At 42.5% G+C, this 26,704-nt stretch overlaps 1 protein-coding gene and 1 long non-coding RNA gene across 5 annotated transcripts in view; one reads left to right on the top strand and one right to left on the bottom strand.

Annotated features, from left to right (window-relative positions):
* Positions 1–26,704, bottom strand: part of RAPGEF5 (Rap guanine nucleotide exchange factor 5) — a 128,892-nt gene that overhangs the window by 58,325 nt on the left and 43,863 nt on the right. For all 3 annotated transcript variants that reach the window (XM_081164459.1, XM_081164461.1, XM_081164460.1), the window contains exon 9: positions 23,728–23,847. In XM_081164459.1, coding sequence (XP_081020585.1) covers positions 23,728–23,847 — 120 coding nt within the window. The remainder of the gene's footprint in view (positions 1–23,727; positions 23,848–26,704) is intronic.
* LOC308570291 lies at positions 10,071–24,390 on the top strand. 2 transcript variants are annotated; one of them, XR_014001086.1, is made up of 3 exons: positions 10,071–10,472; positions 12,740–12,878; positions 23,767–24,390. It is a non-coding gene; the product is annotated as an uncharacterized lncRNA (long non-coding RNA). The 2 variants fall into 2 exon arrangements; XR_014001087.1 differs by having other exon boundaries at positions 10,071–10,501.

Here is a 26,704-nt window from a genome sequence, read left to right as displayed (position 1 = left end):
GTGGGCAAGGAAAATCTAAGAGGCAGGGGGTATGAATTCAGATTATTTTTTAAATTATATTCCCAAACTAGTGGACAACAATTACCGTATTTTTCGCCCTATAGGACGCACTTTTTCCCCTCCAAAAATGAAGGGATAGCAGCCTGTTCTGGGGTCTGGGGTAGCTCGGGCTGCCCCTGCCCCAGCCCCGCGCCTGGGGGGGGGGATAAAAATGTTTTTCTTTATTCCCCCCCCCAAAAAAAAATTAGGTGCGCCCTATGGGGCAAAAAATACGGTACCTGAAAGTAAAACAATGTTTAAGACACCTCAAGTTCACCTCTTTTCACATAAGACTATACAAAGAGGCTTTATTTAAGAAAGTGAAAGTAAGAGGAATCGAAATGATCCTTTTAGCAGCAATTTATCTAGGCTGGAAATTCCCACAGTTGCTCCAGCTATATCCGTTTATTGCTTTTCTATGTAAACGCATGCATGGGTCATAAAACTAAAGCAGGGTGGCTAAGGGATTGAGATACAACTCATGGCCCTTCCTATGACTGACTAGGTGACCACTTTCTCTCAAGCTTGTTTTCCCTCCCATCTGCAAAACGGAGACAAAAACTGATTAAAATTTTTTGCTTACTTCAACCTTACAGGGCCGTTGTAAAAAATACAGTTAGATAATGCATACAAAGGGCTCTGAACACCCTAAAGTGTAAATAAAGCAATCCTGACACTGCATTACAAGCTTTTTTGTTGCTGGACAAAGACCTTCTTATTTCCACAGGCAATTTTAAGATCGTCAATTATTTGGGGGATTTTGCATTCCCCCCCCCCCCCGGATTTTTATGTTGTTGCATTTTAAACAGCATTTGTATGTTCTGTGAATTGCATTTTCTTCTCTCTTTTATACACCATCCTAGAATCATTCGATGAAGGACATCTAAGGAATGTTTCTAAAATAAATAAACAATTGTGCCTTGAGCACTTTCCCTCAAGGTGATAGGCAGTAAGCAGTTTTTGTGTCTATTTTTCTGTGACTATTGGAGAGTCATTTCCATGTCTTCTTGTGGCCTAATTATCAATGTTTGATAAAGGCTGATCAAAGGCAAGTCAGGTCCAAACTACACCAGACATAGGGAGATCCCTGGCTAAGGCTGAATCTCATAGCCCCCCCCCCCCAATTTAGGAACCCAATTCTGTGGGTTAAACCACAGAGCCTAGGACTTGCTGATCAGAAGGTCAGCGGAGCGAATCCCCGCGACGGGGTGAGCTCCCGTTGCTCGGTCCCTGCTCCTGCCAACCTAGCAGTTCGAAAGCACGTCAAAGTACAAGTAGATAAATAGGTACTGCTCCTGCGGGAAGGTAAACGGCGTTTCCGTGCGCTGCTCTGGTTCGCCAGAAGCAGCTTAGTCATGCTGGCCACATGACCCGGAAGCTGTACGCCGGCCAATAAAGCCGAGATGAGCGCCGCAACCCCAGAGTCGGACACAACTGGACCTAATGGTCAGGGTTCCCTTTACCCTTTACCTATGCATTTGAGGATGGGAGAGAAACCGGATCAGGACTGTGCTTCTGGTAAAGGGGTTACTCCATCACCGATCCATCACAATTCCTGTTTTGTATGGCTTCCCCTGCCTCAGCTCCACACTCTTCTCTGTTTGCAGATCTGATCAGCCTCTGGTCTGTCTCCTCAGACCTCTACTGTTCTTCCCGGGGCACAAAAACCAAAAGAGATCCAGACCCACAGTTATGCAATGCAATGTCACATGGCTAGGAACTGCATTATGTAAGCAGCAAGACTCAAAAAGATTTAAATAGAAGTCTCATCAACTTCAAACTAACTTACGTCTACATACACGCACTTACAGTGACACCTGAGGCACATGGGGTACGTGTTAATCCTTTGGGAATTACCCACCACCTGGACTTTGCTTTTCATCGGTCTGCAGGGCAATGAGTCATTTTTCATAATAAAGTGCTTAGCAAACAAGTGCATCAGCAGCTGGCCCAGGCTTAAATAAATTCTAAAAATGAAAATAATGCTGTCGCATAAGTATCCTTGCTTGCTCACAGCAAATTCCAAGATCAACCCCAGGACATTGTCTTCGGAATGAAAAGATACTACAACAATATCTCTCAGAGATTATAAAAATACTTCCAAAAGTAAGTTCGCCTAACATAAACACGCAAATACTTTAATAACTTGGAGGCAAGTTACAGTGTGGATAGCAAGGGCCTTTCCTAATTACTTGTCTGTATCTCAATATAAGTGCAGTCTGTTGAGTATAGTTCTTCTGTTGCGAGGATATAGCATCTTCCTAGCATTCATACTACTATTTTGTTGCTGGGGAAATAAGTTTCTCTCCCCCCAATTCATGGGGCAGAAAGTTAATGGCATCAGGAAATGTAGTGTGAAATGTGCTACTGCAAACACCATCAGAACTCAAGGTGGGTCATGTGACATCATAAGCAAGAGATTATCTTAAGTCTGCATTATTTTATGAACTATTTGAATATTCTAAATTCTTTGATGAATCACTCCTCTGCTGTACCACTCATACAATCCTTTAAAGGGGGGGGGGGGCACCATCAGCATTGTTATGCCTTATACCATTGGCATATTTATATGGTCTTACACAAGGTTATTTCCTGGTTTTGCTTTTTTTGGTGGTTTTCAACTGACTTTCTGTTGCTGTTTTAATGCTGGCTTTCAGTTGGTTTCTCTTCTGAGGTCCTGTATTCTTTATACAGCCGTACCTTGGTTGTCAAACGGAATCAGTTCCGAAAGTCCATTCGACTTCCGAAAACATTCGACAACCAAGGTGCAGCTTCCGATTGGCTGCAGGAGCTTCCTGCAGCCAATCAGAAGCTGCGGCAGCCGTGTCGGAAGTTCGGGTTCCAAAGAACGTTCACAAACCGGAACACTCACTTCCGGGTTTGCGGTGTTCGGGAGCCAAAACGTCCGAGTCACAAGGCGTTCAGGATCCAAGGTATGACTGTAACTGGTTTAAAACTTTGGATTGCATACTGGTTTTTTTTTAAAAAAAACCAAACAAAACCCAAGTTGTGAACTGCCAAGAGATCTTAAAATACATGAGCAGTATATAAATGCAATACATCAGGAGTGGGGAGCATCTGGTCTGCAGGCCCAAACCATGTCCATTCACCCCACAACTAACATCATGGCATCAAAGGAACCATTGGGAGTCCAAGTGAACTCCCAATGGTTCCTTTACTGAAGAAAGGGGCATTCTTACCGCTTATCAAGTCAATGAGCCATGCCTTGCTCTGGGAGGTGGCAACAACCACTGCTAAGATGCATCCCCCCCTATCATTTTAACAGTGGTTTCAGTGGGAACCCCTTCCAGGGGTGGGGGGAAGCCTTCAAACAGCCCATAGCTGTCAACTTACAGATTTGAAAATAAGGGACTGGCAGCCAAAATAAGGGATTTTCCAGGCACAGGTATGTTCAACTTTTGAGCCCCTCCGAGCCAAAAGCAGAAAGCCCAGCCAGCAATCAAACGAAGCCTCAAGCCTCAAGGAAAACCACTGTCACCTCTCCGCTGGGAAGCACTGAGCAAAGGCGAGTTCCCAGACAACGCAGCCGATTTGATCAGCACAAGGCATGCAAGCTCCACCCCCCAGTCATTCTTAGACTTCTTATTGGGTGAGCAACGCAGCCAAGCAACACAGTTGGAGCCTCCCTCCTCCCTGGCCGGCAGGGAGGGAGGGAGAGGAGCGGCTTCCTTTGAAACCCGGGAAATTTAAGGGACACCATCAATAAGGGACAGCAGTGGGACATGGCACTGGGATAAGGGACTGTCCCGCCAAATAAGGGACGCTTGACAGCTATGAAACAGCCCTTCTACCTATGTCACAAGGGCCAATCCCTTAAACTGCTGCAAGTCAGGCTCTGTTTGTAATGCTGCACTGTACATCCCTGAGCAGGAAGCAAGGAATATGTACAGACCTGCCCTGCTCTTTGAACCTCCGGTTTTATTCATTGAATAAATAAAGGAGAAAAATCAGGCCCGCACTGCTCTTTGAACCTCCTGCTTATTTCTTGAGTAAATAAAGAACGAAAACATCAGCAATACCCAGCCGAAGGAAGCATCCTTAGTATCCAGCAATACCTTAGGGGGTTTGGAAACCTTTTCAAAAATACTATGACATCTTTACATGGCATTTAAAAACTATTATGGTTTTCAAAGGATAGAGATGCATACTTTTTTTTTTTTTACTCTGTCTTCTTGATTTATTTTCTCTCCAGTCAAGAGTGTACCAGGTATGAGTGGATAAGCTCAAGTACTAGAGACTTTCAAACCTTGTACTCTGACTGGAGCAGAAATAACATCTAGACTCCTAGATGCAGGAAAATGGTGTTCTGTTTCTCTAATACTCTTAAGTGCCAAACTACTGTAGCGTATCACTGAAAAATTATGTGAACTTTCTTTATTTTATTGTTTTACCATGTTAACTTGGCACAGGGAGGGGATGGATGGATTAGGAACATGGTGCATGGGAAGGAGGGTATAACTCTTTCGTTCCCTGAGAAGGTATGGATGGAAATCACTCACTCTGTCTCACGCTCTCTCACAGCTAGTATTAGCCACAGACAGGAAGGTCACATTACGGCAGCAGGATCCATGGTGCTGCTTTTCTATCTACAGCCAAGGCAATATCCCAACCCAGTGCAAACGGGCCAGTGTAAGGTACCTTTTGAGAGATGTTGGTGAAGAAAGGCAGGTTTAGGGTCATGGCTCAATGACAGAGGATCTGCTCTGCATACAGAAGATTCCCATGTTCAGTCCTCAGATTCTCCAGCTAAAACTGGGGGTGTCCCCTGCCTGAAACCTCAGAGAGTCGCTGCTAAGCAGCACAGACAAAATTGAGCTAGATGGACCCATTCGTTATAAAGGCATTCCTATGACCTATTGAGGTACGTGGGTGGCACTGTGGGTTAAACCACAGACCCTAGGACTTGTCGATCAGAAGGTCGGTGGTTCGAATCCCCGCAATGGGGTGAGCACCCATTGCTCGGTCCCTGCTCCTGCCAACCTAGCAGTTCAAAAGCATGTCAAAGTGCAAGTAGATAAATAGGTACCGCTCCGGCGGGAAGGCAAACGCTGTTCCTGTGCGCTGCTCTGGTTCGCCAGAAGTGGCTTAGTCATGCTGGCCACATGACCCAGAAGCTGTACGCCGGCTCCCTCAGCCAGTAAAGCGAGATGAGCGTCGCAACCCCAGAGTCGGGCACGACTGGACCTAATGGTCAGGGGTCCCTTTACCTTTACCTTATGACTTATTAGGAGGTATAGGAGCAGAAGGACCACCTGAAAACCACTGTGCCTGTTGAAGACCACTTCCCCCTTATGGACTTTGATCTGCTACAATTACACATGTTGGTTTTTGTCAGGGGACTGGGATTTGAGAAGTCAGAGGCGTACAGCTGGACCCTTCCACCTACATCCCAAGGGCTACTCCTTTAAGCTGCTGCAGCTGAAGCTCTGTATGTACTATCACAGGGTATATCCTAAGCAGGAAGCCAGAAAGGAATTAACACCCTGCCCCACTCTCCTTGTAGAAGTATTTCATCATTTCTTAATCGTTTTTTTTTAAAAAATGCTCAATCATGTCCCTGTGTGATTTGGCATATCAATGAGGGCTCAATCTCTTTTGTATTTGAAGGCACCAAGGGAGATAAAAAGGTGCTTTTTCTCCTTTTGAGGCTGAGTGAAAAATATTTCATTGCTTGAAAATTAACAATATTATACATCACACAGAAACATCCACACGGGGGGGGGGGGAGGAACATCTTATCCGGGATTTATCAAGTGCTCCTGCCATTTTGAGGCACACTGCTTATTTTAGACCACCGCAGTAGCTCTATGAAACAGACAGGATTGCTCCTTATCTCAAAGCACTGCAAACACAGAGCAAAAATAAAAATGGATTGCATTATTCCTTAAAACACACATACACACTACCCGTTACTATCTGGCGTTTCTGCCATTCCTCTGTGAGAGAAATTGCGTAGGGCGATATTTTTTACGTCGGTTCTGGGATAGTACAATTCCAAATATTTTATCGGTTTCTCTCTAGTTACGAGGATTTGGCATTTCCTGTGTAACAAAAACTAAAAAAGATAGAATAAAAAACTTCATTGCGCAGTAATACTAAGATATATTTCATCAGTATAGTGATGCTAAATAAATCTTTACGCAGAATGCTCACACTTTGCCTGCTCTTTTCGTTCCAGAAGCTTTGCTATCCTTCCTAACGAACTAGATACAAACGCCAATTAAAAATCCACCCATGTCAGTGGGGCTTGTGCATAACACATTCTTGATATGCCATTTATTGAGGGCTGGACCGCTAATAATATAGTAATGGTACATTGCTATCTTACCTTTACTACTGTTGCCTCTAATAATAATTTGTTCATTGTTTTATTTCATTAAAAAGAGGAGGGGAGCTTAAAACTAGAATAATTGTTCTGACTAAAATAACTGAAATTGCTTTATATATCATCCATAGTTCTATCAGTTTAAAACAGAGCACATTTCTCTCTCTCTCTCTCTCTCTCTCTCTCTCTTTCTCTTTCTCTCTCCAGGCGTTGCTTTCATTATCATTATTCTGCGCAGTGGTATACAACTTCAAGAAGGGAATAAGTTATCCCAACAAGGGCAATCTGAGCATTTATGGAAGTTAGGGAATGAAAAATGCATAGCTACCATGGTAACAACTAAGTCACATGGTAGCTGCCATGAAATGCAAAGCATCTTAAGTAAACACTGGCATGTTTTGTTTTGTCCTGCAATCTCCAAGAATTCTCTTGTGTTGAACAATGCAAAGCACATACTAGTAACCATCCATTTCCACACACACACACACACACCCAAGGTTCTTTTAATTCTTCAGAATATATCAGTGAAAGAAAAGTTTTTCCCATTATTTTGTGCATCTCAGGAAAAAAACTTTTTAGAACAGCTTGCAGATAGCCATCATGGCAGACCAGGAAATACGTAAAATTAAAATATTGAAGTACAGTGGTACCTCGGGTTAAGAACTTAATTCGTCTGGAAGTCTGTTCTTAACCTGAAACTGTTCTTAACCTGAGGTACCACTTTAGCTAATGGGGCCTCCCGCTGCCGCCGCCACGTGATTTCTGTTCTCATCCTGAAGCAAAGTTCTTAATCCGAGGTACTATTTCTGGGTTATCAGAGTCTGTAACCCGAAGCGTCTGTAACCCGAGGTACCACTGTAATCTTATTTCCAACATAGGTCAGAAGGGAGTTCCCATTTCTGGGTTGACCAAATATCCGTGGTCCAAGAGTGAAAAGAGTCAGCTATGCATGGGGTTTTAAAATACAGTGTGTCAAAGCATAAAAAACAGCTGTCATCCCTCACTCCCCAACCTTTAGGCATGTTTACATCTACATAAGCCTATGTCAAAATGCCAAATGTGGCTGGAATGAGCAAAAGTGATGACAACAGCAGCAACCGGAAGCATCAGATAGTGGCACAGCTCCTCAATCTCCAAATACTTAAACACAAATACAAGTATTGCCCACTCCCATGCACAAAGCCTTCGAGTTGGTTTGAAATTATGATAAAAGTAGGGGGGAAAGTACACACTGCTTACACTTCTCTTTTATGACATATGAAGTGGATCTCACCAAAAACCTTCCATGGTGTGTTAAGAGATCACAGCCATTGCAAAATCCACACACATCCTGCTTCACATCTTCCAGAAATAGCAGGAGGGGCATAGGTAATAAGCAACAAGTGAATCAGAATAATTTTCCAGGGAAACAGTATTTTAGATTACAGTGGTACCTTGGTTCTCGAATGGCTTAGTTGATGAACAAATCGGCTCCGGGACGCCGAAAACCCGGAAATAAGTGTTCCAGTTTTTGAACGCTTTTCGGAAGCTGAATGTATGACGCGGCTTCCGCTTGAGTGCAGGATGCTCCTGCAACCAATCGGAAACTGCGCCTTGGTTTTCTAACGGACTTCCGGAACAGATTAAGTTCGAGAACCAAGGTACCACTGTATTTGCCTTTGCTTGTTTAGAACTTAGCTCAAGCTCCAAATCCTTAGTTCAAACACGATAATCTTTTAAAAAATAAACTGCACACCCTAAGTGTTATGTACTGAAGTTCTCACCCTGGGCCAGCAGGGGGATACTGTAGAGAGTTTTCACTCAGGTCCACATATGCAAATAAGGGATTGAAAGTGACGTTCAATGATTGGATAGTTACAGAAAGTGTTACAGTTGCGTTGTAGTGGAGCACTATATAAGCAGGCTGGCTGAACCCTTCAGTTCAGTTCTGTTCTGGCCTGTGAATAAACCAGAGCTGTTTGAAGAATCGCTGTGTCGTCTGATATGTTCGCCCACAACTTAACACTAAGGAGTTTAAATGCTTGTGTTTAGAAGAAAAATATATATACACACATTTGGTTTTACAACTCACCCCATCCCAGTGTAATATATTTACTAAAATGCAGCAGCATGCAACTGAAGGAAACTTATCGAAGCAGGGACGAACAAATTAAATCCTAAAATTTTAAATATACCTAGGGGGGAAAACAGAATGCAGTGTTCTGTAAAATATGCATGCAGGCAGCTATGAGACTGTGTGACATTGGCACCATTTCCCCACGATGAAGCAGTTTTGCCCCAGCTTTCATTTCTATAAAAGCCCTTGCTCATTTAGCATTCGGTTCCTCTCCGCAACAATGCAGTGCAGCTGATGTACATTAGGCATATTGTCTGTGGAAAGAAGAGGGGAGCTTGCAGTGGCAAGCACTTAACATGCACATGGTAAATTGGAAGCGAGAGGCTGTAAAAGGATTGGAACCATTAAACTGTCATAAAAGCAGAAGTGACACATGCACTCTTTCCTGGCTCCGACTTGATCCAATTCTCAAAATGCTGGACTGGCACCAGACCCATTTATTTCAACAGAGCTCACATTTTCAGAGTAGATTCCCGTATTGACATGCCTGTGTTCTCTCCTGTGTCACACAGGAAATGAGTTAAGCCGCCAAAGGAGATAAATTCCCATAATGAACCATGTTTTATATCTTAATTAAGGTTTATTCCCAGGTGTGGAAAACACTCCACCTGTCTATACAAATCTGTTCCACGTGCTGGTGTATAAAATTCAAGAAGAGTTTCATCCAATAAATTATGCAGTAATGTGGTGGGCTTAAAAATAAAAAAGTGAATGAAGGTTACAGCAGGATTATTAATTTTTTTACATTATTAGAAGCACAGTGCTGTTTATGTGTAATTATGTTGAATTTACACCAGAAATGCATTGGTTGCTTTACAGAATAGTAGAACAAAAGAAGGCAGTATTTTAATAGCCTCCTTGTTTAACATTTCTGCACAAGACTCATACTTATTTCTATATAGCACTTTGATGATTAATTCAAGAGCTAGCCTCAAACAAGTGGATGATTCCAAAGGGGCTCCATAGCAGTAGATGAACTTCACGCCCAAGTCACCATTCTAATGTGCCATTGGTATATATGGGGCCACAGAACAGAGTTTTGTTTTTCAAAAGAAGAATAGAGTCATCAAGCTTGATAATCTAGGTTAAGGGTAGAAAACCTTTTTTGGCTCCAAGGGCCAGATCTTTATCAGGATTGGCCTCACTGGTCAAATGTTATTATCATAATGACCCCATGTGATTGACAGGTGGGTGTGTACAGGATAGCAGCCTTAAAGTACCAAAAAGCCAAGGTGTTTTCCTCAGAACCACGGGTGGGCAACTGCTCTATAGGAGTCTTAGTACACTGGACATCAGCAGCAGCAGCATCACAACAACAACAATTTATTTTCTGTACCGTGCCCATCTGGCTGGGCTGTCCCAGCCACTCTGGATGACATGTTAGACTCCCCACACTATAGTGTTAACAACTACACTGATTATTCTCCAAAAGGAACAAAATAAGGCTTTACTCTTAAACAATATAATACCATGCAAGTAGCAGAAGGGGTTTTTGAGAGCTACCGTATTTGACCTTAAGGGCCCATGGGGAAATTTGCAAACCAGAGAGGCTATAATGGCCACCACACACACACACACACACACACACCTCAACCTATATGCACTGTATGGACAGAGCTTTTTTAAAAAGCCACCCCTATTTCGCAAACATGATGAGAGGATGGCTGACAAGTAAGGACTGAAAACAGAAGAAAAAAAGGCCACTGTAAGGGGTCTGTGTCAGAATCACTCACATGCATCAAACTGCATGTATCCCACATCTATACGTTCATGTGTGACAAGTGCATTCGTGACTATATTGCCACACATAATGCAGGCGACAGGAAGCCTGGACTGCTGTCAGAATTCTGCAGCATGAGCACAATGTGGGATCACAATGCCCTAGTGTGGTCACCGTCTCTAACAGTAATGTGTGAAGAGGTCTTGGGCAGTGAGTGGAAGAGCTGGAGGCAAGTCTCCTTCTATGAGGAGGTACATATTAATAGCAAGGTGCTGACTGGGTATGTCCTTAGCACTGCACCTAAATAGTTTTAAATCACCAAGAAAAACATATAAATGAATCCAGGAATTATGATTTCTATAGTACAATCTTATACGTGTTGACTCATTAGTCCAGGAAAGTGGATATAGGACTACAGACATGATTTCCAATCATATTCTCATATATATATATATATATATATATATATATATATATATATATATATATATATATATGCTTTCGTAGATTTTCACGGGTACAGGGATGCAGGTTTTGGTGTCTTCGGGTGTCTTCCCGTGTAAGAGTTGGGGTGTCTAGGCGACGTTTCGACGAGGTCTCACTCGTCATCTTCAGGCTGGTGCTTTCGGCTTCTTGTTACTAGAACAGAGCAGGATCTCAGTGTTTGAGTTCCTATAAATACTGTTGAGGGGGTGTGGTGTATAGCCTCCAACGTTCTGGGCAGAGAGGGAGTTCCCAGGTTAGTGTGCCTTTTCTTCTTTTGTTCCTTAATTACTTGAGGGATATCTTGAGTGATTTCTTGAGTGATATTCTGAGTACCACTTAGGAGGGTCATTAGGTGTGGATTAGTTGCTAAAGCTTTCGTGTCTTGACCTCTTGAGCTTGTGAAAAGTTTTTTTGAGAAGATGGCTGTACTGCACTTAGTTGTGCTCTGGCTTGACTTCGTGTATAGGGGCGAGCTGTGGTTTTGTGCCTTGTGCCAGCCAGATCTGTGTAGGGATTGCAGGGGGGTGCAGCATCCGGAGGTGCCACTATGGTTTGGCTACTGGATGGTGTCTGTACTTTATCTGTGGAGAGGGTCTGGGTTTGGGTCTGGTGTGGTTGATTGGAGATGGCGTTCTGTGTGTCTCTGGTTCTGGTGTCGGTTTTTGTGGGGAGGGCTAATTTCCAGATGTCTGGCAGGCGGGACGTGTCGTCACGCTTGTTCATGTTGTGAGGGTGTTTCTCTATCTCGATGGCTTCCATGATTATTCTCTTGTGGTGATGTTCCATGTTAAAGAGCAATTTGATGTTCCATGTTAAAGAGCACACCTAATGACCCTCCTAAGTGGTACTCAGAATATCACTCAAGAAATCACTCAAGATATCCCTCAAGTAATTAAGGAACAAAAGAAGAAAAGGCACACTAACCTGGGAACTCCCTCTCTGCCCAGAACGTTGGAGGCTATACACCACACCCCCTCAACAGTATTTATAGGAACTCAAACACTGAGATCCTGCTCTGTTCTAGTAACAAGAAGCCGAAAGCACCAGCCTGAAGATGACGAGTGAGACCTCGTCGAAACGTCGCCTAGACACCCCAACTCTTACACGGGAAGACACCCGAAGACACCAAAACCTGCATATATATATATATATATATATATATATATATATATATATATATATATACCCTACTTGAGCTATCTTCAACCAGAAGAAAAATGACTTGCCCACTCAGATTCATTAAAAAATAGCTTACAATTCTTATGTACCATTTCCATACTAAGCTGCTCCTCCATATGAAATAAGTTATGAACAGGGGCAATTAACAAAAGCGCTCAAGCCCAGACATGTTGCCTGGTCAGCTTCACATGGTAGAAGGAGAGAAAAACAGAAAGAAACGTCACTTCCTTCACCAGCTAATTTCTATATAGTGGTGAAGCACAGATGAGGAGCAAATCTCAAACCATCTGATGATAGCATGTATACCAAGTCTAATAGTTCCTTTCCCCTTTCCCTTCTGCACAATGGCAAGAAGCTTCTCAGTGAAGTCTTCTCCAATCAATTTGTAAGTCAATGAAAGAGTACAATTGTCTTTGGGCTTGAAATCAGAGGGTGGGACGGGGGGGGGGAGGACAGGAAGAAGATCAAGCTGGAAGACCATTGCAAGCACTGCTTGCAAATGACCAAACTAGAGAGCAAGCAAGAGCATTACTACCGCTCAGGTACCTGCATCACACATAAATACATTTTGCTGATTTTGAAGATTGCATTGTCACTTATTCTGCAATTGCTCAAGGGTATTTCAGGGACTCTGCAAGCTTTTCGTCAGCCAAAGCAAATATAAATTAAATTGCAGTGGTGCTGCACATGTTCCTTGCTGGCAGGAATTACACATGAGGGAATACCGAATGTGAGGAAAATAGGATGCAGTGCAGTGAGTGTGCATGTACGTGCCCGGGCAGTGTGTGTGTGTGTGTGTGTGTGTGTGTGTGTGTGTGTGTGTGCGTGACTGTCTATCTGTCTGTCCTCTTAGGATTTGTAGCATCAAGAACATCTGTAAGATTCTCTTCGTGGATCAGCCATTGATTACGCTCTAAGTAGACCTTCCTGTGGCATTTGGACCAGGAAGGATCCAGCCCAAACTTAACTCCCATGGCACTGTGCCTAGCGCTGTAAGTGAAACATTAAATTTTAATGTCATAAGCAACAAAAATACTTAAGAACATTTTTATTTGTATAAAGTTCACTGAACATTGACTATGTAAACTTGAAAGCTGTATTTATTAAAAGATCTTAGGATATTTACCAACCTATTTTATGAGGATAAGAAGAATGGCTGTGAGTTTTTTAAGATTCAAAGCATGTGACTTAAATTTGTGCTGTGACTTTTATACTGTAAGCCTACAGGCAGGGACTGTCTTATTATTGAACATTGTAAGCTGCTCTTTTTCTGCCTAAGAGTTTCATTTCAAAATGCTTTATATAAATTATCTCTCAACAATCAGCATGGCAGATATTTCAGTTATACACTAAACTTCCAGATTCTCTGATACATGGGAAATTCTGCTTCCATTGACCTTTTTTCTCTACATTGTCTGCAAATGCCTTTGGGCTGGAGACTCCTAGACCTTCTTCAGATGCTGTGAAAAGCTGTTCCTGAATGGCTGCTGGTGTCATGAGAGTTGCTCTAAGCCAACCTTTCTCAACCTTGGGACTACAACCTTGTTGTTGGACTACAACTCCCATTAGCCCTGACCACTGATTCATGCAGCTAGGGATGATGGGAGTTGTGGTCCAACATCTGGAGAGCCAAGGTTGAGAAAGCCTGCTCTGAGCATACACCTTTAATGAAATAATACCTGCTTTCAAATTCTGCACTCTGCATACAATACAGTCCACTGGCTTATCTAAAATTGTGTCGTCTTTAACTAGCAGGCTATGAAGCTCCCCAGTTACTAGTTTTTCACACAATAGTCTTTTATGAGGTGGCCCCCTCTCTGCAAAGCCAGCTTTATATTTGGTCAAGCAGGTTCTGCTTCACTTAAATCACCACATGGACATATAGAGAAGCAGGGGAAGCTCTTATCAATTTGCTTTCTCAAATTAAATTAATATGTAGAGATTTCCAGAAGAATTGATGCTTTTGAATTATGGTGCTGGAGGAGACTCTTGAGAGTCCCATGGACTGCAAGAAGATCAAACCTATCCATTCTTTTTTTAAAAAAAATATTTATTAATAATTTCAAAATTACAGAAAAGAAAGAAAAAAATTAAAAACAACACTACAATACATAGAAAAAAACAAGAAAAAACAAGACATAAAAACCAATGCAACAATACAACAAAAAGATAAAAAAGAAGGGAAAAAAGACACAAATCCCATATTACATATCTTTAACTTCCATTTGCTTGTTTCATTGACCTCCTCACACCTCCCTTTTTGTATTCTAGTTTGATTATTTCAGCAAATTCTTTCCATCTTTCTCAATTTTTACTAAATAATTTATCTTGACAATTTAACCTATTAATTAACTCAACAAATCCTTTCCATCCTTTCCCCATATTCTGTTATTCAAATTACCTTAAGTTATTTAACCTTATCTTACCAAAAAATACTTTAGAGCTTAACGCTTAATACTCGATTATACATAACTCCTGATATCTTTTCTACTAGAGTCATATAGTTTCATTCCAACATTTTCCCTAATGTTCATTAATTTTCCCTAAAAAAAAAAAAGAATTCTTTATAACTTTTCTTCCAATCTTCATCCAACGTCTCTTCTTCCTGGTCTCGGGTCGTGTCAGTCCTTACTGTCCATTCCATCTAGTCCATCAACCTGGTAATCTAATGTCCGAGGCCCTTAAGTCTCTTCCATGTCCCTTCTGCAGATCATCTTCTTCTTGTTTATACTTGCACTTTTCCTTGTCTTTTGTTGGTCTCTTTCTTAGTTTCTTTCCTTTCTCGTTGGGGAGTAGGTCTCTGGGGGATTCCAATCCAAAATTATCTTCGTCTCCCTTCATCCAACCAGCCCATTCCCCAGACTCCCACTCCCCACAATCATCAATGTAGTCCAAAAAATATTTAAAAACATATTTCGAGGTCTCTCCAAAGTTAAGAACCTCCTCAGCTCCAGACTCCCCCTGGCCGACTCCAACTTCAATCTTCAAAGACAGCGGCTTATGCTCCTGTAGGGCCTCGGGTCTCTCCATTTGTATTATTTGAGGTGCAACCGCAACCTCCTCCATTATCTTCTGCACTTGCCCAATCAGTACAGGTTCCTGAGTTGGTCCCTGAATAGTTTCTGTATCAATATTCCCTGTTTGTCCACAGTTATTAACCACAACAGTCATCAAATCCATTTTCTCATTCATCAAATCCATCTTCTCATGCATCTGTTCCAGCAAGGCACTTGTCTTGCATAAAGCAAGCACCAAAACTTCCTCCCAGCTCATATTTAGTCAAGGTCAAAAAGGACTGGTCCCACGATCTTAATCTGACAGCTGTAGAGTCCTCAAGTAGACGCAGCAAAAATTTAGCAAGCTCCCTCTAGAGGAGACAATTTCTATTTGTATCCATTTTTTTTAAGGCAAGTCCAACAAAGGAAAATTACTTTCATTTTTCAGATATTTTGTTTCTTTAGAATGCAGAAGGCAACATTGGAATCAATTTATTTTTCTTCTTTAGCTATCTGTCAAAGTATTCCATTCACAGTCAATGAACCTCTCCAAGAATTTCTGTCTCTGACACCCCGTTTCCAGGTTAGAGACAGTGGAAACTTATCTTTCTTCACTCCCTCTCCTGCAGGCGTTAAACAAAGTTCCCCCCACCCTTTTCTCCTGCTTCCAAGGGGGTTTCAGTAATTATAAATGAAGGAAATTTAAACTTTTTTAATGACTTTCCAGACTTTAACTTACAAGGTTTTTGCTTCAGTCTATATACAAAAAGCGGAAGGCGGACTTCCTGTTTTGAACCTTCCCGCTTCGGTGCCAAATTAAGATATTTCTTGATCCAATTTTCCGTTTCTACTCACGGGTACTTGTTTTAAATCCAATTGTCCACAGGAAAAAGTCAGCGCTCTCCGGCAATGGCTGTGCGGCTTCACTCCGTGAAAGTAGCAATCAGTTCGCAGCACCGCGCCGCTCACCCCACTTCACTCCGGAGCCCCAAAATGGGGTTCCCGGTGCGTAGGGCCTCCGCCTGGGATTTCTAGCGGGTCCCCACCTTCGCCGCGGCGGGAAGACCCAGTTTTCACGGAGCCAGTTCCTCCGGTCGGAGGAACTCCGCCATTCGCCGATGGCGCTAAACCGAAAGTCGCAAACCTATCCATTCTTAAGGAAATCAGCCCTGAGTGCTCATTGGAAGGACAGATCCTGAAGCTGAGGCTCCAATACTTTGGCCACCTCATGAGAAGAGAAGACTCCCTGGAAAAGACCCTGATGTTGGGAAAGATGGAGGGCACAAGGAGAAGGGAACGACAGAGGACGAGATGGTTGGATAGTGTTCTCGAAGCTACCAGCATGAGTTTGGCCAAACTGAGGGGGGCAGTGGAAGACAGGAGTGCCTGGCATGCTCTGGTCCATGGGGTCACGAAGAGTCGGACACGACTAAACAACTAAACAACAACAACAACAGAGATTTCCTGACTTGTCTCCCCCTAGCTTGCCATTCCTTCCTGCATTTTGAAAGACCTAAGTCTATCTCATGCCTTTTAAGTGATTACAGAATTCCTTTCATGAGTCACAGCTTGCACTGGTAAGTTGCGGATAAAATGCCTTATGATCATACTGTGGAAAAACTGTGGGGTGATGCGCTGTGTTCTGATCAGTCCACTCTTTCACTAAGACAAGAAGCTCAAATTCATCCAGATACTCATTCATTTCAGGTCCAGCTGAATAACCATCAAGTTTCTTTGCCGTCGGTAAGGATTTTTTCCATTTTCAAGTTGTGATTGCCAATTGTAAAACTTGCTTAGAATAACAGACACCTAGGTCTTAAAATTAAACTGACAGAACTGGAAGATGAAAAATAGAAACTCAGCTAAGCCCTAAGAACATAGAACAGCACCACCTAGTGGTTGGAGGTGCTGCTTATAGAATCATGACCATTTCTCCTCTCCATGTCTACACATACAGAGATTAGGTACAGTTTTTGGGCTCATTCATTTCCTCCCTAACTTGCCTCAATGCACAAAGACACCTGGGACAGGGAAATCACAGAGTTATCTGAAGATTCCATTCATAGTTATACCTCTTATAAGGTACTCTCATTGACAACCATCATTAAAACCTAGTTACCGTATTTTTCGTCCTATAGGGCGCACCGGCCCATAGGACGCACCCTGTTTTTGGGGGGGGAAATGAATAAAAGAAAATTATTTTTCCCCCTCCGCCCTGGCTGCCACCCCAAGCCTTGCGCTCACCTGCCCGAAGCACGGGGCACCCTCCGGAGGGTTCCCCGTGCTTCGGGCGACAGGCTGCCGCCACAAGCCTCCCGCACCCGGCGGGACCTCCTGCCAGGCGTGCGAGGCTTGCAGACACTCACCCAAAGCACGGGGAGCCCTCCGGAGGGCTCCCCGTGCTTCGGGCGACAAGCTGCCGCCCCAAGCCTCGCGCACCCGGCGGGACCTCCTGCCGGGCGTGCGAGGCTTGCAGACACCCGCCCAAAGCACGGGGAGCCCTCCGGAGGGCTCCCCGTGCTTCGGGCGACAGGCTGCCGCACCAAGCCTCGCGCACTCGGCGGGACCTCCTGCCGGGCACACAAGGCTTGCGGACACTCGCGGGGGCTGCAGGCTGCTGCCCACAAGCCTTGTAGCCCGTGGGAACTCCCACCGGGCTTGCAAAGCTTGCGGATAGCTTCCTGAAGCCTGGAGAGCGAGAGGGGTCGGTGCGCACCGATGCCTCTCGCTCTCCAGGCTTCAGCGAAAGCCTGCATTCGCCCCATAGGACGCACACACATTTCCCCTTCATTTTTGGAGGGGAAAAAGTGCGTCCTATGGGGCGAAAAATACGGTAATAGAGCTAACATACTTCCTATTTTTCCACCAGAGGATCTATTTGTGTCAGTGTAAGGTCCCACAGGTATTGTGCATAGCTGAACATGTTCTAATATTCACTTCAACCCATTTGCAACAACTGTTATTAATACAGTTAAAACAACCAAGAGAAATCTCAGTACTGAAAAATCCAAATTGACTGCTCCCCCCCCGCATGTGAATTTTGTGTCTGTTTATGGATTAAGCCTAATCATCATTCAATTATCTCAATGAGATAAGTATATAATACTATCATTCATCAACACATCCAGTATTCTGAACCAATATGAGGCTTTATACTGAGTGATATCACTGATCTATCTATCTAGCTCAGTACAGTGGTACCTCGGGTTAAGTACTTAATTCATTCCGGAGGTCCGTTCTTAACCTGAAACTGTTCTTAACCTGAAGCACCACTTTAGCTAGTGGGGCCTCCTGCTGCTGCCATGCCACCGGAGCACGATTTCTGTTCTTATCCTGAAGCAAAGTTCTTAACCTGAAGCACTATTTCTGGGTTAGCGGAGTCTGTAACCTGAAGCGTATGTAACCAGAGGTACCACTGTACTGCCTGCAGTGACTGGGAGCAGTTCTCCAAGGTTTCAGACAGGCTACAATCCCAGTCCCAACCCAGATATTTTTGGTACGATGGACGATGGATGGGAAGAGACGCCATAAAAAGCATATTGCACCTCTGGGGGAAAATGAGGAAATGCTGTAGAATGAAATAAAGTAAAATAAATCCAGACCTTTTTTCCCCCACACCCAGTTTATATGTACAAAACTGCTGGTATACATTTCACCTCTTTTGACCTACCCACCCATCTCTAATCCAGTCATCCAGCAGTCTGAGCCTGGCTTCTACTCAATTTAATGCACAACAGAACTTAAGGGAAAGTACAGGGAGGAAAAGGCACACTTCCTCTTCAGGAAGAGCCATTCAAAAACCAGCTGAGGCCAACAATTCTTAATAATCAGAGGTTCCGATGAAAGCAGAGGCACAGTTCAGGCTTCACTTTACTGGAAAATTTAGATGGGTATATATATTTCATACCTTTTTTTAAAAAAAAGGATGATTTCTTTAAAATATGCTTCTATAACACCACTGTAATATTATTTTCGCTGCACTTTGTTGGCCTTACTTGTTGCCAGATACCTCTCACATTAAAGTAGACTCCAAGAAGCAAGTCCTTGGATGCAAGGGCTAAACAGTTTCTCAAGAGACACATGCATGCTAACTGGAACACCTGGAACAATATATGCAAATTAAGTAATTCTTCATCACATTTTGCATTGTTGTTTTTTTAAAAAAAGATGCAAACATTTAACAAGACCTTGGGAGCTAGAGCACAAGGAGAAAGGAGAGTGATGAAAGGGGAAGAACATTAGGGTCATGTAGGGAAGTGAGTCTAGCTGCCATTCACCTTTTCTAGCACAGGCTGCCTATCTAGATTGGAGCAGGAGAAGAATCTACATAATTGCTGGGTCACAATGTGCCCTTTCCCCCCCTCTGCAATAGTACAAATAGCTTGGTTCATCACAGAGGAGGCAATGCAAGAAGCTTTGCAATTTTAAGGATGCTGTATAGTGAGAAATGCAATTAAGGATGCATGGTGAGAAATGCCATGCAAATAAAACCAAATATTATGCCATTCTTCCTTATAGACCTCTTGGAATACCTAAAGAAAGTCATACAGTAGGCCCAAAACTTTATGTGCAATTTACATACACGATCATAGTCTTGTGTGTTTTGTTGATAAATACAGATACATACATACATACATACATACATACATACATACATACATACATAACTAGAAAGAGGGTGGCAGATTGAGGAAAAAACATCAGAAGCAGCTGTGTGAGCTCTCACATGAGCACCCACAGCCATTGCACGACTTTCCCCGAACTTGGAAAGCAAGGTGGAAGGCTCAAAAACCCTTTCCCCACTGGATTCTCTTTCATGGAAAGAGTTTTTAAGCCCTTTGCTTTGCTTACCGGGCTCTGGAAGGCCGTGCGAGGCTCATGTAATCTTGCCCGCTCTGTGCACTAACACTGGACAGGGAGGGATGGTTGCACTGGGGTCTTCCTGACTTTGCACGAATTTTCGTTTGCATGAGGACCCCTGGAACGTAACCCTTGTGCAAGTTTTAGGTCTAACTGTATGCCAAAATTTGCTAGATATGAAAAAGAAAATGCATTCATCCATTTACATTTTCGGAGTTGAATTCTTCTTCTTCTTCTTCTACATACATGATACTGCATTAAAGATATATTAATACAGTCTTGCCTTGGTTCTCAAACAAAATCCGTTCCAGAAGTCCATTCAACTTCTGAAAACATTAAAAAACCAAGGTGCGGCTTCTGATTGGCTGCAGGAGCTTCCTGCACTCAAGCGGAAGCAGCGGAAGCCGCATTGGACGTTCAGCTTCCAAAAAACATTCACAAACCAGAACACTTACTTCTAGGTTTTCGGCATTCAGGATCCAAAATGTTCAAGTCACAAGGTGTTCGAGAACCAAGGTAAGATTGTATCTCACAAATCTGACATCAGAAACAGTTACTAAGAAACAGCGATGGAACATTTTGATGTTCCAGGTAATTTTGTAAACTCTGAGCTAAGGGTTGTCATCCTGGAGAAAAGGAACATCAAAGTGAGACTGCAACATGAAACACTGAATTAGGTATCTGAAGAAGTGTGCATGCACACGAAAGCTCATACCAAGAACTAACTTAGTTGGTCTTTAAGGTGCTACTGGAAGGAATTTTTTTTTTTTATTTTGACTGAATTAGGATACATCAAGAGATTCAATGCTGCCACTTGTGGATTGAAGCAAATGGTTTTTTAGCACGTTGTATGTGTTGAATAGGCAAACCAAAGTTGGATATGTTCTACCAACAACTGTTTAGTGCATTACCACTGTTAAACCAGGTATTTCACACTGTCCATACCTTTCTATGTTTCATTCTCCCATCCCAAGCGCGCTCTCTCTCTCTCTCTCTCTCTCTCTCTCTCTCTCTGTACCTACCTCATGTATCTGTAACTCAGTACAGCGCTTATGCATTTAGCGAAGTAGTCTGTAGCATACAGAAGTTTATGCTTTTTGTTAGGGTTGTAGTCAACAAAGTCCTACTCAGAGCAGATCCACTGAAATTAATGAATTAAAGTCAGTTATGCCCATTAACTTTGCTGGGTCTCCTCTGAGTAGGGCTAGCATTGAATAGCACATTTAGTCTTTAAGGTGCTGTAAAACTCCGTTTAAATTAATAAAAAATGGCTGCAGTCAATACCCTGCATTTTGCCAAACATTCTTTTATTGTGTGCCAAGGAAGATCAAATTCTAGTCAGTCTTAATCATGCAAATTTCTGGATTGCATCCATCCATATGCTTATATATATATATTTCTGCTTCCAAAACTTTTTGATGTGTTTCCACTGGTCTTGCCTGCTTAATATGTTGTTTTAAGGTTCCCCTTATGCATTAGTAGCTAATATTTACCATGCCATAACAAGCTATAGCCTGCAGTAGTTCTTTCCAGCATGCTAACCATTACCACCTGGGGGTGCATTTAGATAACATATTCACCACATGAACAGGAACGATAAAATCATTATATGGAGACATCAGTGCATCAAGTTTTTTTAAGTCTGTAGGTTGTGTACAAAGCAACAGAGATCAAAGGTCTTAATGACTGGAAGATACCTGTCCTTATCAAGTTATAATCTATTATTGCCATAGGAAAGACAGACTATAGGAAAGGGGGAATGTTGCAAAAACCAGTCTCCTAATAACTAGAAACAATGACCTAGTCCTTGTTTTCTGAACCTTCACACATCACAGGGTAGTTTACAACAGACAGACACCATGCTTACAGGAAGGTCCAGCTGAGGACATTGTGGGGTTTTCAGAATGTGCAGACACCCAGAATGCAGGGCAGCCCAGCGTTTTACACAAAGTAGGTAGCAAAATATGGAACCTGTGAGCCGCACTCTGCATTATCGCAAGGGGGTGGGAAGGCCAAAACTTGACGCCCCCCCCCCGGCTAGCCCTCATGCTCCCTTCCTAAAGGCAGCTAGGCAAGGTGCCTGGTTTTGGAAAGCGGGTACAAGGGCTCTGGCAGGGATCCAGAGCCTTCCCACATCCTTCTCAAAGCTGGGAAAGCATTAACTAGGCTTTGGGAAGGAGAAGGGAGGATTCTACAACCCTGTTAGAGCCCTCATGTCTCCCTTCCCAAAGCCCGGGGGGTGGACATCAAATGTTACCAAGGGCCACCAAAAAAGCTTTGGCCCTCAGGCTGTGCATTGGATCACCCTAATTTAGATGAAGGAAAGAGGACACGCAAATGCCCCTCACACACCTTGAAAGTGTGCTAAAACCATGCAACCCCAACCATCAGAATTTCTCTGAAATTTTCTCTCTTCTCTGATAATTTTCAAGTGCAATTTACAGTACTGTTGAACAAATTTCAGTGGTGCTCTCAAATAAAGTTTAATTTCCTTTGTTTGTTTGGGGAAAACAAGAACAAAAACAAAAGGCCCACCCCATTTTGGCATGTTATTTTGCTAGCTTGCCACAAGGATTCTACAAGATCAGTTTGTGTTTAAAGAAAATATTGGTGATCTGTGTGCGCGCACACGCACGCACACACACACACACACACACACACTGCTACAATCTTTTTGTTTTTGTTTCTGGGCGGTTCTAAACTAGCATGCAGCTAGGAAAAATATTTTCTAATCTACAAACAAAATATCATAGAGAGAACAAAACAAGTTATCCAATAAAGCACGTGGGCCTTTTATTTAATGTCTACCATCTGTATAACTACTTTAGGACAGAATTTGTTTCTACTCATCTCTTCACCTAGGTCTTGGGGAAAGGGAGGGATGGCTTTGAGGACTGTTCTAATTAGTGAATTCTGTATTTTAATTTGTATTTAATGTAACAGCCAAAATTTAAAACAAGAGCACATTAGGTTGTCTTTTAAAGTTGCAGACTGCCTTGGGACTGGCATGGATTGAAATATATACTTGCTTAAAAATAGATGAATAACCAAACAAACAAAAAATTTCCCCATGTAGCCTCTAAACCATGTTCATTTTTAAAAAGAAGAAGAAAGTAAGTACAAAACTGCCCTTTAGGACAACTCAGAAGCAGCAGCTGGTTCAGAATACCGTGGCTTGTTCCCATAATAAATCTTGAGAGGCAATATATGCATTAACCTGGTTTTGCCACAATTGCACGGGCTGCCTTGTCAGCTTCTGGGCCTAATTCAAGGTGTTGGTGCATATTTGCAAAGCCCTTCATGGCTGGCCATCAACATACCTGCCAGATTGCCTCTCCCTGCACAAAGCCAACTGTGATACCGCAACCAGGTCATCCTATGTATACCTGTGCTATAGGAAATAAAATTTACTAGGCACAAGGCCTTTTCCACAGTTGCCCCTGAAGCCCTAGACTTACCTCCTCCCAGGGAGATCAAGCCCATTCTCCCCACAAAGTATTGCAGAAGGGCTGTAAATCCTACTGGATGACTCTTGGCAGCTGATTGAAAAGGCTAATTTAATTTGACTGCTTGATTTATTTATTTTTGGCCAGATTCTATCACTTACAGCCTTGGTTTATGTTTGGTCACAGTGTTAAATTTCTACGTAAACCAGGTCCAATGAAAAAGCAATATAATCATTTAAAATATTTATAAAGTAAAAACAAATCAATTTGAATGCATTTAATGCGTTTCTTAATATCTCAGATTCTACTGAAAGAATGTTATTTGAACAACAAAATTTCATCAGAACTGTTGGTTTCCACAAACATCTCCTCAGGAGACTGCAAACTTTTCCTAAAGGGAACTTATTTCTGACTCGACATGCATAGACTTGCACTCAAATTAAGTTCCATTGATTCCATTGGGAACTAGTCATGACTCACTTTGCAGAACTGTAAACAGTGAGCTTACTCAAAAACCAAAAACTGAAAAAATGTCCTACCTGATCTGTCTTCTCTTGCTCTTTTTTATCTGTCTGTAGAAGGTTTTCTCTTGCCAGTTTCTGGACAAGTTCAAGGCGTCCAATATCCTCTCGTTCATGAAGCTTGCACATAACTCCTGCCTTGAGAGTTGGAGGGAAAGCAAAGAGATACTTAAATCCACAATCCCAGGACATGACACTCCAGACTTCTAACTTTAAAAGAAGAACATATTCCACATCAAGCTTCCTCACAACTCTGCAGTTTTGAGCAGAGCAGAATTATAATGTTCTCCCTTGGGTGAAAAGGCTCCCGAAGTTCTTTTTCCTTCTTTTTGTGCTATATAGTGTCTGCTTAGCAAAATGAAGACAGCATGAACTAAATCAGCTGCTATTATGTGTGCAGCTGATATGCTAACAGTGCGTTTGTTCCCGTCAACCTATTTCCTGTTACATAAGAGAACCGAAGCAAGAGGTTAGAAATCCATGGGAAAGTTAGCCAAGAACAGCCCTGGAAAAGGATGGAGAGCAGGAGAGTCATCCCTAAAAATAACAACACAATCTTCTATTTCTCACACTCCACCCTTCTCTTTATGGCTAAAATACAACCGCTGAAATAAGTCAAGAGCAAATGATAGAAGAAAATAAATAAATTCTTGTGTGCTTCAGACACACAGAACTGGAAAACGGTATAAAAGTGAGTGCTTTGCTTCGTGATCATAATACTACCATGGGAACCAACATAGCATTTTGATTTTTTTGTATTTAGTGGTGTATGCGCATCTATTCTATGCCTACTCGTGTCACTGCAAATGGAAACAGAAGTCTGGAATATACAAACTAATTCTCACCCCAACAAGTTAGAGACAGCCCCTCAACTATCAGCATTTTATCCTCATAGTATTTATCTATATTATCCGGGGTTCAACAAGCCAAAAACCAGTCAAGAGAAGAGATAGCACCAGCAAACCTCAGTAAATCACAAGTTATACACACTCTTTTCATATTTACAATGATGGGGAAGTGAAATCATGCTTGTTGGTCCTATCCTCTGTGTACTGGCTCAAAGGTAAGACTAGACCCTACGCACACACGGCAATATAAGCACAGGATCTATACCTGTGATTGGGAAAACCTGATTATCCATGTAATTGGAAGCTCTCTGCAATTGCAAGCACATAAAGCCAACACATGGAGTCTGGCATTATAGCATTCTATTCCCATGCATTTTGCCTTACGCATACATGTGAGGTATGTGTAGCAAGATACTCATCAAATTAATGGGATGGAAAAATATTCCCACTCTAAGCTTTAATGTATGTAAGCTTTAATGTATGTTATCCCCATCAACGTGTGGGTGATTGTATGTGGTTCCTATGTGGGTTGAATGGATCAGGCTCCTAAAGCACACAACTTGTAGAGAAACACTCCAAAACAGCACAAGAAGTTTCTGTGTTTTTACACAAAAGAAAAATTACAAGCTATTTTTTTGGCTTTGGCAACAGTCATTGACCAGAGTGTTGACACAGCCCTTTTGGTTGCAAAGCAAGTCCTGGAAAAGACGTCCCTAGAGGAAAGCCGTAACATTGATAAATGAATAAGCTAGAAGTGGCAAGAAGGTGAAATATTGGATCTCCAGAGAAATAGAGGGCAAATCGCTTTCACCACGCTCAACTCAAAGAAGTTCCAAGCAAGATTTATCCTCAGAGATAGTCTAGCTTTACACAAGGACCACAGAAACTCCTGCTGGCTGCAAACAAAACTGTAAAAGCAGTTCTCTTTGCTTCCACTAAACCTGTAAAGTTTTGTGTGCCCTCAATTAAACCATATAAAGCTGGTGTAGGAAACCTGTTCCTTCCAGATGTTGCAGGACTAAAACATCCACCAACGCCAGCCAATATGGCCAATGGTCAGGGATGATGGGAGCTGAAGTCCAGCAATATCTGGAAAGCTATAAGTACCGTATTTTTCTGTCTATAAGACTCCCCCATGTATAAGACGCCCCCTATTTCTAGGGACACATTAAGAAAATGGAGGGAGATGTATCCGTGTATAAGACGCCCCCTAATTTTTCACATTGTTTTTAAGGGGGGGAGCCCAGTCTTATACACTGAAAAATACGGTACAGTGGTACCTCTGGATGCGAATGGGATCCCATTCCGGAGCCCCGTTCGCATCCTGAAGCGAAAGCAACCAGTGTCTGCGCATGTCGCGATTCGCCGCTTCTGCGCATGCCCGTGATGTCATTTTGAGCATCTGCACAAGCGGCGAAACCTGGAAGTAACGCGTTCCATTACTTCTGGGTCGCTGCAGAGCCCAACCCGAAAATGCTCAACCTGAAGCAACTTCAACCCAAGGTATGACTGTACTTCATCCCTGATACTGATAATTTAGGTAGTGTGCATATAATCAGTTAGTGAGCCAGTCATTGTCCTGCCAAGTGTTTTGACACTTTGTTTTGACACTTTGCCACCTGATCAGAAATCTAGGGAAGCAGGAGACTGGCAAGATTCTGTTCCATACTTGAGCAAGACGATGCTGCTGACCGGATTCTCACTGAATGATAATAGATACATAATCAACCGCCAGCCATTACAGTTTATGTACAAGGTACAAATAAAAACACAACTGAACAGATAAAATTGAATTTTTTAAAAAAATTATACAAATTAAAATCACTATAAATTGTGGAGACTCTGGTACCACCTGACTGTCTCAATCTGCAAGGAGAAAAGTTACATAAACATCAGCTAAGCATCCTAGATCAGAAACTAATATTGGAGTAGTTTGTTGTTTGTGCAGATATCTATTTAAAAAAGTATCAAACAGACCGTGTCTCAAGAGATCTCTTGCTTTGCTGAGACCTACAGTTAGTACATTTTGTGGTGAAATGTCACAAAAACATAACCTTAAGTGAATGGCTGTCATCCAACTGCTCTCATGTAAGCACAACTAAGGGAAGCAAGCCAGAGAGGTCTAAATACAACTAAAACCAGCAGTT

This window comes from Podarcis bocagei (genome assembly GCF_964188305.1).
Source record: "Podarcis bocagei genome assembly, chromosome: 12".
NCBI lineage: Eukaryota > Metazoa > Chordata > Lepidosauria > Squamata > Lacertidae > Podarcis > Podarcis bocagei.
The sequence above is the reverse complement of the archived record's forward strand: the minus strand, read 5'-3'. Positions and strand labels throughout refer to the sequence as shown.